At 38.7% G+C, this 12,328-nt stretch overlaps 1 protein-coding gene across 6 annotated transcripts in view; it reads right to left on the bottom strand.

The window, feature by feature from the left end:
- Nucleotides 1–223: 223 nt before the first annotated feature.
- Nucleotides 224–12,328, bottom strand: part of Asah2 (N-acylsphingosine amidohydrolase 2) — a 118,043-nt gene continuing 105,938 nt past the window's right edge. For all 6 annotated transcript variants that reach the window (XM_028764081.1, XM_028764080.1, XM_028764082.1 and 3 more), the window contains 3 exons: nt 9,166–9,225; nt 5,542–5,630; nt 224–5,006 (listed from right to left, as the gene is read on the bottom strand). In XM_028764081.1, the coding sequence (XP_028619914.1) occupies nt 4,817–5,006; nt 5,542–5,630; nt 9,166–9,225 (339 nt within the window). In that variant the 3' untranslated portion in view covers nt 224–4,816. The remainder of the gene's footprint in view (nt 5,007–5,541; nt 5,631–9,165; nt 9,226–12,328) is intronic.

The following is a 12,328-nucleotide window of genomic DNA, read 5'->3' as shown; positions in this document are numbered from 1 at the left end:
AAGGGGAGGGAGAGGGAGAGGGAGAGGGAGAGGGAGAGGGAGAGGGAGAGGGAGAGGGAGAGGGAGAGGGAGAGGGAGGCATCATTGGTCTGGAAACATGAAGTATATGAGAAAAATGGGAAAGTCTTAATAAATTCAGTTCAAACAGAGAGACAAAGCCATAACCCATAAAGAAAGAAGGGTGAGGTGTCACCAATGCCATGGGAAACTAAAGTAAGTGTTGTCGATTATAAAAGATGTGCTTTATTATTGGAGCATAGGGCAAATACATTCAAGGACATTTACATTATAACAGAACAGTTTCAAGGAGAAAATGCAAATAGAAACCATTTGTTACTCATGAAGACAAATTCAGTGTTATAGCCCTGGCCAATGTCCTCTTATACTGTAATTATAGCCTTGATAAAATACTTGCTATTTCCCCTACCTGGTACCTATATATAATGTCTATATGCCTGACACAGTGCACTGATTCTTAGTCTACACTCCATCACTCCTTGGTAACTATACCAACAGACTCTCCTCTCTCCTCACTGAAATTCAGACTGTCATTGAGTATCAATGCACAACCCTGAGTAAAGATTTGGGAAAGCATAGTAACATCTAGGCCTGTCATGATTCAGTTCTCAATGAAAGCGAATCGTCCTATACAATACCTGGTCTGTGCACTATCACAAACTCAATATTCCTTTTCCTTTGGCTAATTTCTTCATCTACTTTAGGTCTTAACTAAGAGGTTATTTCCCAAGAAACCTACTAGGATATCTTCCCAAACTGTACTGAGTTGTCATCTTTACTACCAGGAATACTATAGCAGTGGGGAACATGATGTACATTAAGTATCTATTGACCTATCTGCTTTATCCTTTGAACTCCAATTTCATTGATTTAAAAAATAAAACAAACAAACAAAAAAAACAGCTATGTGGCCTCATCATGTTTTATCCTAGAGATTTAATCAGCCACAAGTACACAGGTGCTCAACACAAACTTACTCAAGAAATACACTTTCCAGTGGAAATGTCAACTCCTATAGAGGACCATAGTTCTGATGGCTTTTCTAAGATATATCTCCTAGGGTAAAACTCACTTTTGTTATTGCAAAGAGAAAATAGGTTGGGAGTGTAGATATGGTAAGCTTTACATATGTCTATAAATGAGATGTGAAAATGATGTGATATTTTGTCAAGAGCTGATGAATGATCTTCCATGCCCTCCTCTCCATGTCACAGGTTCCCTTCATTCAATGATGGAAGTATCATTTTTTTTTAAATAAGCTGTGCCGATGTGTCATGCATATATCATGGATCAAGAAGTAAATCTCTAAAGATGCAGAATACTTTGTTGATATACTTTTAAAAAGTTGCACCCTCCATCTCTTTATCCTTGCTATCAGGATTTGCCTTTTCTTCTCAAAGTGGAAAATAACAAGTATTCTCTTTCCAGGGCTCCTTTGCAGCTATGAATGACCACATGGCACAGTTCTAGAGAACAGAAATATAAGGGGTATTCTTCTCATGTTCTTACTAGTTTCTACCTTCCAAAAAAAAAAAAAAAGATCCTAAACATAAGCTTCCTCCCTTCCTTTACTTTGGCCTGCAATTGTACAGAGAAATCTTTTGACTGAGAGGATAAGCCAGAGAATTAATATCAATATGCTAAGAAAAGTGTCAGTGATGTCAGTGGGTAGCTAGAACATATATGAAATGGGTACCTCAAGAGTTACTGCTATGTGAGATTGCTTACAGTCTGAACTACTGTTGATCAGGAATATCTTGCTGCTTACCACTACATGTTATATTAACTCTTTGTATAGTGAAATATGTTTCCTTCTCTGGGATTTTATCAGTTAGAGATCCCAAAAGCCAGTTTAAATCAGCAAGCAAGAGTGAATGCTTAGGAACAATGGGTATCATTTTGAAACACTAAAGTTACAAAGCAATCATCTAATGATGGTAATTTTTATTTAAGAATAAAATCCACATTTTAATACCAGGGAAAGGGAATGGGCTCACTTATGCTGGAAGAGAAACATGAGATGGCAAATTGGAAAAGGTTGTCCATCAGTAAATTTATTCTTGGTCTTGCTATTCAGAATCAGCTCATAACTTTATAACTAGCTGCCTGCCAAGAGAACGTCTCAGCTGCCCAAGAAGCCCATGAAGTGCCTGCGAAACACGCTTTACCAACATCTGACTGTCAGGTTGGAAGGGAATTAAGAGTGGCTGCATTTAGATTAAGTGGCTGTCTATCTGCAAAGGTTATTTCTACTACCCTCCCCCACCTCAAATAACATAGAACCATGGCCTTCTTCCATCTCTTCTTCAGAGAGTCTGCATTACCTCTCATTACAATTTGCTTTCATCAACTATTTTTGTCCAAGTATAAGTCTTAATTATTAAATACAATCTTGAATGCTGACAGTTTTTACAGAATATTTATCAAAAAAATAGCAAAACAAAACACAGACCTGGAAAGGGAATTACTCTAGGCTTTCTGACAGAATCACAGAATCCTTGAAATCAGAGCAGATGAGGCACAGCACAGTAAAGCACAGACAAACCCTTCTCAGAAACAGTGCTCTCACCAACCCAACCAACCACTTTCCACACTCAGTGCCTTTTCCAGAGATTCCTCCATGTATTTTGGCTCCATGAAACTATTCCAGACTGAGACATAAACAAGATCTGTGACTTTAGATGGGCTGATCAGATTGGTTATCTAGTGAGGTTCCTTTGTGCACAGGTAAGTTGCTATGGTTGAATATTGCAGGGACCTGGTTTTTTTTTTACAGATTGCATACACTAGAAGCATGCAGGCTGGAAGAGACTAAGTCTACTGGGAAATTATGTTTCTGTGATTTATTTCCATGCAGAGCTGGGCACACAGATTACTAGTGATATAATGGCCACTGTGGCATAGTTACCAGTGAGAAAGGAGAAACTCCTACTCAGACTTTGAGAAAAGCTTCACTGGGGAGAATGGTGGTGGGAAATGAATCTTTGTATAATCCTTGTATTGTTCAGGGTCATGAGAAATAAATTTTAAACAATGCCGTGTGTGTGCACATGTATGTGTATGAATATATATACATACATATATACATATATATATTTGAAATCAACTATTTTGAACCTTTATACTTAATAGAGTGTTTCCATCAGAAGACATGTTCACAACTCTTGAAAATCCTGATCAGTTTATTCTTCAGCAGTTAACATCCATAGAATTACCAAGTAGGAAACAGAGTCACCAAAACATGCTCCAGGTGCCTTTTGATTCAATCTACAATGTTTGAGTAGGTAAACCATAGGAAAATAAATGAAGGTTTACCTTACCACTATTATTTTTAAAATAAATATAGTTTTGAAATAAAGATTAGTTTTCCCCTAAAATGCTTACTCTTTTTCCCTCCCTACAAAAATATGATTGGGGATCAAAAATTGGCTTTACCAGTTAACTTAAGTAATTTTAAATGCAGCTAGTACTTTCAGACAATTCATGTTACATTGTCTCATCTCATTCATTAGACTGTCTAGACTGTCATTTCTAAAACATTACTTTCAGATTAATACTTAGAAATTGTTTGAGGCCTCTTTCATCCCAAATCAGAAGACCCAGCCTGGGAAACACGAAACAGAGATGAATGAACATTTGTGACTTCAAATATCTCTCCAGAATTTATATTTCTAGTTGAACATTTTACCCTTCAAAGAAATTGTCTACCCAATCATCTCAATATAATGTGTGTAATTGTGGAGACCCAGGAGTGAGTACAACATTGGATATGTGGGTTTAAATAATGATCAGTGATTCAAGAGAACCATGAAAGAGTGACGAGCTGACAAAAGAACAGTGAGATACATTTAAAACTTGCCCTTTGATGACTACATTTCCAGCCTTAACACTTGTTTTCAAATCTACATTCAAGGCAAAGCTTTGTAGTGTGAGGTACATTTGATTGGTGAAAACATTGAAAAATCCTTCAGAGTAAATGTTGGGAGGAAGAGGCGTGACTTAGCAAGATAAGGACACTTTGAGGAATACAAGGCATAAATCAAATCACTGCAAGTGACATTCGCATAGTTGGACTCTGGAGGCAATTCCAGAAATGATCTGAGCATGAACAATAACCCTGAGGCAGGCAGATCCATTCTAAAGTGACTGACCTGAAGGACTATGCTTGTTTGAATGTAAAAGCAAAACAAAACAAAAACCTGACATGCTAATTTTCTGGTAATATTTTAGCTGGGCTCAAATATTTGTAGTAGTAAGGTTACATGGTATTTTGTAAATGTAACTAGGGAAAATATATAATAACCTTACTCTAATCTAAAGAGAATTGAATCTCCATTTTCCTCTCTGTAAAATCAAGTATCATTCTAGAGGACTTCTGGAAAGTTCTCGTTTAATAAGTCTATAAATAAATAGGATAAACATCATTCACATATCTTCACATACTGTCACTATATTTCAGGGACTTCATATTAGAGGGAATTATCTCTTAAACAATCACAGAGCTTCAAGGAAAATCATGCTTTAGGATAAAGATCACAAAGTATATGGATGCCAGTGGCCGCCCTTCTCTCATATCCTCTTACTCACTAATAACTCACTCTCTCTCTCTCTCTCTGTTAGCATGCATGCACATAATCATACAACAACACAAACACATACCTCTGTCCCATTAGCTATAAACGATCTGTCCCCCAAACAGAGACAATTACAAAAATTACACTGGTAGTTCACATTTGTGTGACATCACTCTAAAATGTGCACAGAGAAAAGCTGTCCTTCAATATCTGTCAACTTTTCACTAAGTAGTGACGACTTCAAAAGGAGAAGAAATTCCTTCAAATTCTAGTATAACAGCAGGCTTCAGAAGTTCCTGTTTCCGGTTGTGTCCAAGATATCTTATTCTGTAGATTCCAGGGAGGGCAGAATCTGGGATATGCCAATGTATTGTTGCATTGCTTAGACCCAGAATTCCCTTGTCCCAATAAAACCTGTTAATAGAAAACAAACAATAAAAACGTGGCTCTTTAGAATGTGTGATTTGTCATCCTGCATGCAAGCCCAGGCCTCTATCCTACTTGATGACTTCAACCTGTCCATACAACTCCTTTGCCCAATACACCTCTCAACCAGTTTATAAAAAGGCTGGCTAGTCTTTCCAGGCATCCCTGTAACCATGTCAAGACAAAGTTCATGGAAGATGGATGGGGCCATTGCTCAGAGATACAGTATCTTCTTACTATGTACCAGAATCTAGAGTCTACCCACAACACCACTAAAATAAAGCCAAAGGATGGCAGCTAATGCCTCATTAGTACCTAATGCTAAAGAAACCTGTACTATGCTGCTTCCAATCAAGACAATCAAAATGGAGCCTAATTAATCAGTCAAATGTGGCCAGAAGGAGCCTTGGGAATTCGGTATGATTAGTATTATGTATTGAGAAGTCTTTCCGTTCGCCCTTCCTACATTGTGAAGCAACTGTTTTCAAAGCTTCTGAGACAAATGATCAATAGACATGTTTACCTAGTCTCCCAGGAGGCATCATTATACAATATCTGCCAGTCAGCTACAGAGTCTTCATACTTCTCCACAGTGAGGAAGGTCTGATGGGTCTGAAAGACGATTAACACCACTTATCAAGCCCGAGCAGTTAGAGAGAGATCCTGTCTGCGTTGCTTCTCCTCGCTACATAGCAACCCACTCATGCCTGCTGCTGTGCGCACACACAAGGATTTTTTTTTACCTAGATAGCTAGGTAACCACTTCATGCAATGTCTTCGGAATCATAGTTTACACCCTCCAAAATAAAATGGAAGTTTAGGAATTTTTAAAAAGCATAATTATGGTGCTTATAGCAAATTAGAGCTAAGAAGAAATTTAACATGACAGATTTTAAAAAGACTTAAGATCAAGAGTGATTTTTTTCTTTTTTCACAAACTCTAATTTTATTTATTTTTATTTATTAATTATTTTATTTGTTTACATTTCAAATGATACCCCCTTCCTACTCACCCCTCCAGAAACCCCCCCATCCCATCCCCCCTCTCCCTTCTCCCTTTTGCCTCTATGAGGATGTTCTTCTACCCGCTCACCCACTCCTGCCTCACTGTTCTAGCATTCCCCTATGCTGGGGCATCCAGCCTCCACAAGACCAAAGGCCTCCCCTCCCAATGATGTCAGATAAGGCCATCTTCTGCTACATATGTATCTGGAGCCATAGCTCCCTCCATGTATACTCTGGTTGGTGGGAGCTCTGGGGGGTCTGGTTGGTTGATATTGTTTTTCTTCCTATGAGGTTGTAATCCCCTTAAAGATTTTTTTTTCTAATCAGTGAGGAAATGGGACTTCAACTCTCTCTGCCTTCAGGTAACTGAATTATTAGTTACCATGCCTTCCTAAGTCAAACAGTTGGAAAAAATGCACAAATTGCCCCTGTCCTAGGGTTCTAAAGACATCTACCAATAATAGATGCCTAGAAACTATAACATAAGCAGAGTGCATTTCTATACTGAAAGATAACTAATAAACAATTTGTTTCAGACCAAGAGTCCAGTTTCAAATAAAGCAAAAATTTGAATAATATGACAAGCTAATAAATAGAAATCATCATAAGTATCAAATGCTCTCAATATGTTTATACTGCCTCCCTTAAAGATAGGCCTTGAGGGGCAGTGAAAATGGGACAATGCTATGGGACCACAAGGAGCAGAGGTCAGGTGCCCAGAACCCATACGCACATGGCGGAGGTGCCTATACTCCCAGGGCTGGGAGAGTAGAGACAGGTGGACCCCTGAACTCACTGGCTAGCCACCTTAAGGCTCCAAGTTCAGTGAGAGTCTCTGTCTCAAAAATAAGTAAATAAAGTAAAGAGCAAATGAGGGAGAGAGCCAATGTTAGTCTTTGGCCTCCATGTGCGTGCACCCAGAGCACACATGTGTGCACACATCTACATGAACACACACACACAAATAGAAGTTGTATCCAAGTTACTCTTCACAACCCTTTATATCTGCCATTTACAAGTCTTCAAATAGCTTTGATAAATGGATCACGTTTTTATATTTTGATCATGACATTGTTTAAAATAATTCTCCAATTATTCAATTGATACATGGTATTTTAATAAAAAGGGCTCATAATCATGATGGCTAATCAAGAGATCTGCTTCTGCACATCAGGGTATAATGGCACTGGGGGAGAGGGCTAGATGGAGTAGCAGTCACTAGGTCTAGAATACAGTCTGGAAAACATACCTAGGCCTCCAAACCATCAGGGACAAAGCTTGTGATTACCTTTTCCCTACCTCCCTATCATAATCTCTTACAGGTCCAGTTTGCTACAAATTGAATGTTCTGCCACTGAGTTTACTTATGAACAAAGTAAGGACAGTGAGATAAGCTACTGGACAGCAGTGAGGATTCAATTAGATGCATGTAACACTATAAGCAAAGCATCTAGCCTAATGCTTGTAGACAACAGTTGCTCAGCAATCAGACAAGGATAATTGATGTTCGTAGACGATCAAAGGGCACTAGATTGTTTTGCACCATTTCAGAGTATTTGAAGAAATGAAATCTATTCTCATTATGATGCTGTTATCATCGTGTTCTTCCAACAACATCGATGAAAGAATCCTGTGGTTGTTAGGCTTGATACAGCATTCCAATCTCTTCAGAAAGCAGTGTTACAAGCATGCAGATGTTCTGGCGGGGCTTGGACACAGGTGTACATCAACTGTCCAAACATTAGAACATTTCTCCCAAACCTTCTATGCAATGAAACTATATTGCCACAAGTCTACCATGGAAGTAATGACGTTTGAATAGACAGAAATGACACAGCTCATTTGGGAAGGAAGTGCTTTGGATTATAAGTGATTACAGACCCTAAGAAGAATGGCTCACAATATAATGACTTCACACTCAGTCAGAGAAGGGAAGTGAGTTAAAAACCACTTCCATATGCCCACTTTCCTCTACGATTTTTCTTCAAATTTTGTAGGGAGTTTGTGGTAGTGAGTAGTTATCTTCTTTTATTTTGTTTAGTCCTTTAAGATATATGTTTACTTTATGTTATTAAGCATGTGATGTGAGAGGTGTATGCATGCCACAGAACTCATGTCAAGGTCAGAGGACAGCTTGTGAAAGTCGATTGTCTCTTTCCTCTATGTGGATTTCTGGGACTGAACTCAGCTTCCTCAGGATTGGTAACAAGCATCTTTACAAACTGAGTCACTTCACCATCTAATTTCCTTAGTTTTTAAGTCAAAGCTGATCTACAGCAATGGCTGGCATCCAACTACTGATACCTCACCTCTGCTTCCCAAGTTTTGGGATTACAAATCTGTACCACTGTACTGTTTGCTCAGATTTTCATAGACAGAACCTGTCCTATTATTTATTACTTGTTTAAACATAAGAAAATTCTGCGGAAATTACAGAAGATTAAAGTTATCTCATTTCTAGACACTATGTGTGTGTGCTTTATCATATATATCATAACAGCAAAAAAAGACATGTTTTTAATAAATTATTAACAGTAATAACTCTTAAAAATAGATTTGTGGGAAGAGAGGCACTTAAATGTTCTATTTTATAAATATGTTGTTTGTTTTTACATTTGCCATATTTTTCAAGATTAATAAATAAACATTTTATTGTGCCAACAGTAAAGAACAGGAAAATGGACAATGTAAAATAACAAACAGCACATGGGACAAAACCTCAGGGCAGGTACCAGTCTGTGATCACCCCGAAACAGAGGAGTTGTGTCCAGAGTAGCAATGCTGGAGGGGTCAGAAAGGTTTCCAAAAGGCAGAGAAATCATAGGTTATTTAGTCCTTTCAATAAGTTAACAAACTTAGTAAGTTCTCAATTTAAATATGTAAATAAGAATGTCTCTGAATCCATATCCTGGGGAAGCAGTGTGGTCATGAGGAGCTGTTCTACACATGGGACTATAAGAAGTTGATTAAATCTTCATGAGTTCTGTGTTCCACATCCAATTCCACATTAGCTGTACCCACTGAACATTTTCCCACCTTCACAAACACAGTAGGAAAAGCCCTGATACATTTTGGGGTATGCGAGATTCTCCTGTAAAGTGAAGGAAAACTTGGTATAAATTTGGAAGACAGTGATGCTCACCTGGTTTTCTGCTGAATTCTTTGGGTTAGCACCTACAAATATAACTTCAACCACTTCTCCCTGGAAATAAAAATGGCATTGAATTAAATCTAAAACAAGCCTATTTATTGAGATTGGAAGCATTGTCTGCTCTACGTACGAACACCCTAGAGGCTGTACACATTCCACAGTATTTCATTAAGGGATTCCCTCTAAGTTTGTTAGGAATTAGATCCAAAGAATTTGACTTTGGAAGATTCTGATAAATTAAGATCCAGAGCTATACTTTTCAATGTGATAACACATGAAAATGGCTTCAAAACATATTAGAGAGCCCTGTCTTCAAATAGCCACATAGAGCACAGAGAAATCAGAAGTGAACCCACACAGCTACAGTCATTCAGTCATTAACTGGAGAAAAAGCAGCCTCAAAAATGACCTCCAACAGCACAGGAAATAATCCCTAAACTAACAAATGGAATTTGCAGGAAATTAGAATGTTTCTTCTGTACAGCAAAGGAAACCATCCACAGAGTGAAGGGGCATTTACAGGATGCAACATCTTTGCCAACTGTATACCTATATTGGTTTCTTTTCCTATTCCTATGATAAAAATGTGACAGAAACAGCCTAAGGGAGAAAGAGCCTGCTCTGGTTCACAGTTCAAAGGTGCAAGTCGAGGCAGCAGTGAGCTCACTCTCTGAGTTTCCTTAAAGATTTGTTTCATTTTTAATTACGTGTGTGTGTGTGTGTGTGTGTGTGTGTGTGTCCCCGTTTGTAATATCTGCATGAGAGTGGGTGCCTGCAGAGGCCAGATGCCTCCAATTCCTATGGAACTGGAGTTATAAGTGGCTGTGACCCATTAGTTGTGGGTGCTGAGAACCAAACTCATGTTTCCTCAAAGAGAAGTGCACACTCCTAACTGCTGTGCCTTCGCTTCAACCCCTCTCTTTCTCCATTTTATACAGGCCTGGATCCCCTTTCCCAAAAAATGTTCCTGCCTGCAAATGAGACTGACAGTGCATCAAGCTGCTTTCAAGAACACTGATGTAAGTAAGCATAGACAAATGCTTCTCATGGCTTTAATCAGAGAAGCCTCTCTACACAATGAATAGCAGTTCGTGGTAGAGTCTTGGCTACTCAAGGTGCTGAGACAAAAAAAAAAAAAAAAAAAGCTGAGTTTTCAGTCCTAAAGAGGACATTTATACAATTCCCTGGAAGGTTCATGGAATATTGCAGAAGAAGTGGCAGAAAGAATGTAAGAGCCAGAAGACAGAGAGGAGACTTTGGAATGCTATTTTCAGGGCATGGCATAGCCACTACAATTGTGGACTTGCGAGCTGCACTGGACCTGCACAAGACTGGGCTTGCCAAAAGTCAATCAAGAAATGGGCAGGATCTCATGGGGCCCTACCCATTCCTTCTACATCAGTGGCTATTTATGGATTCTAGGTGAAGATCAGATGTTATCTTCAGATGTCTACCCACTGGCGTGTCCACCAGGATCCGTTGTCTAACTCTATATCCATGGTCACACAGATGGTACTGATTAAACTCAGTGGGACATCAAACAATAACAACAACAACAACCACACAAGCATGGGAAAGGGCCTGTAGGGAGGGGGACCATGGCCATGAGTAGGAAGGAGATAAGAGACAGTGGAGAGCGAGTCATCAGAACGCATTCTATACACATATTAAATTACCAAATGAGGAATTTAATTCATTAGAAAAGCTTGTAAAACTATATGTCTCAATGGTAAGTTTTACTGGGAATTATACCACAGTAGCCTCTCCTAAAATATATTTTTAGTTCCTATAAACAAACAAACAAATAAATAAATAGTCAAAATCAGAGACAGAAAAGCTGGGTTTTATAGCATCAATTAACATGATCAAGATGATTTTCCACAGGGATTCACAGAGGCCCATCACCCAGGTGACTCTAAATTCTTTCAAGTTTGACAATTAACATTAGTCATCACAAGACCTGACTCTGTATTCATTTCTAGGCTCTATAGACGAATTCCAGAAATTAAATAACAAAAACAAATCACCTAGTCAACCAATGAGCTAATGAATGGAATAGTGTGTTCTGAAAGAAGAGTAAGTGTCCTAGAGATATTGTCTTAAAATACTCAACATCATTAGCTGTCAGGGAAACACAATTTAAAACTACACTGAGATTTTAACTCATGCCAGTTGGACTAGCTACAAAACCAGCAACAGCCACTGCTGGCCAGGATTGGGGGAAGAGAAACCTGTCTCTCCTGCTATTGGACATGTACACATAGGTAGTCAATATATAAATCAGTACTGAGACTGCTCAGAAACTAAGGCTGGAGCCATAGTTCTGTCTCATAAGATGATCCAGCTTTACCTAGTGTGGGTGGCATTACCCCATGATCAGAATACTGGACTGAAGATGAAGGAATAGGTGAATAGACAAGCAATTGCCTCTCTGTTTCTGACAAGGGAGGCAGTGTGACCAGCTGCCTCATACACTGCTGCCATGGTTCCCCCACCACGGTGGATTACATCCTCCATTTACAAGCCAAAAGCATACTCTTCCATCCTCAGGCTGTTCTTATCAGATATCTTGTCACTGCAGTCAGAGAATTAACTGATTCAGTGTCTTCCGTTGCTCTCTCGGCTGTCTTATCACAGCAGTGAGAAACTGACACTATGTTCTTGATCATTCAATAATTAATGACGCATGACTATGAAGCTTAGTCACGCTTCATTAGAAAAAAAAAGAGAAATCTAGAAATGAGTAAGTCCAGTTACTTCGTTTGTTGATTATATAATAAATGTAAAAACCCCTAAGGTGGGGGAGAAGAGAAAACCTGCTGGAATTAATGCATCATTCAGCAAGAACGCAGAACACAAAGTCAGCATAAAATGTAGCGGTGCAGGTCCTGCTTCACTTTTGTTGCTTTCCCATTCCTTGATTTAAAAGCCAGCTTGGTCCAACTCCTATGCATGGATCTTTGATTATGTACTTGATAAAAAAAATAATTTGCATTTTGGAAATTCAATTTTATGTAGCTAATCACCAAAAGAGAAAGCAGTGTTTCCCAGTCTCCTCTACAAAGATGGAAAGAGATGTAAGCATCATCATTGCTGAAGCTAGCCTGTGGTACTGTCAGCATCACCATTGCTGAAGCAATGATATGGAACCACT

Source organism: Grammomys surdaster, unplaced genomic scaffold (genome assembly GCF_004785775.1).
Source record: "Grammomys surdaster isolate TR1022 unplaced genomic scaffold, NIH_TR_1.0 141, whole genome shotgun sequence".
Taxonomy (NCBI): Eukaryota; Metazoa; Chordata; class Mammalia; order Rodentia; family Muridae; genus Grammomys; species Grammomys surdaster.
This window is presented reverse-complemented; position numbering and strand designations above follow the sequence as displayed.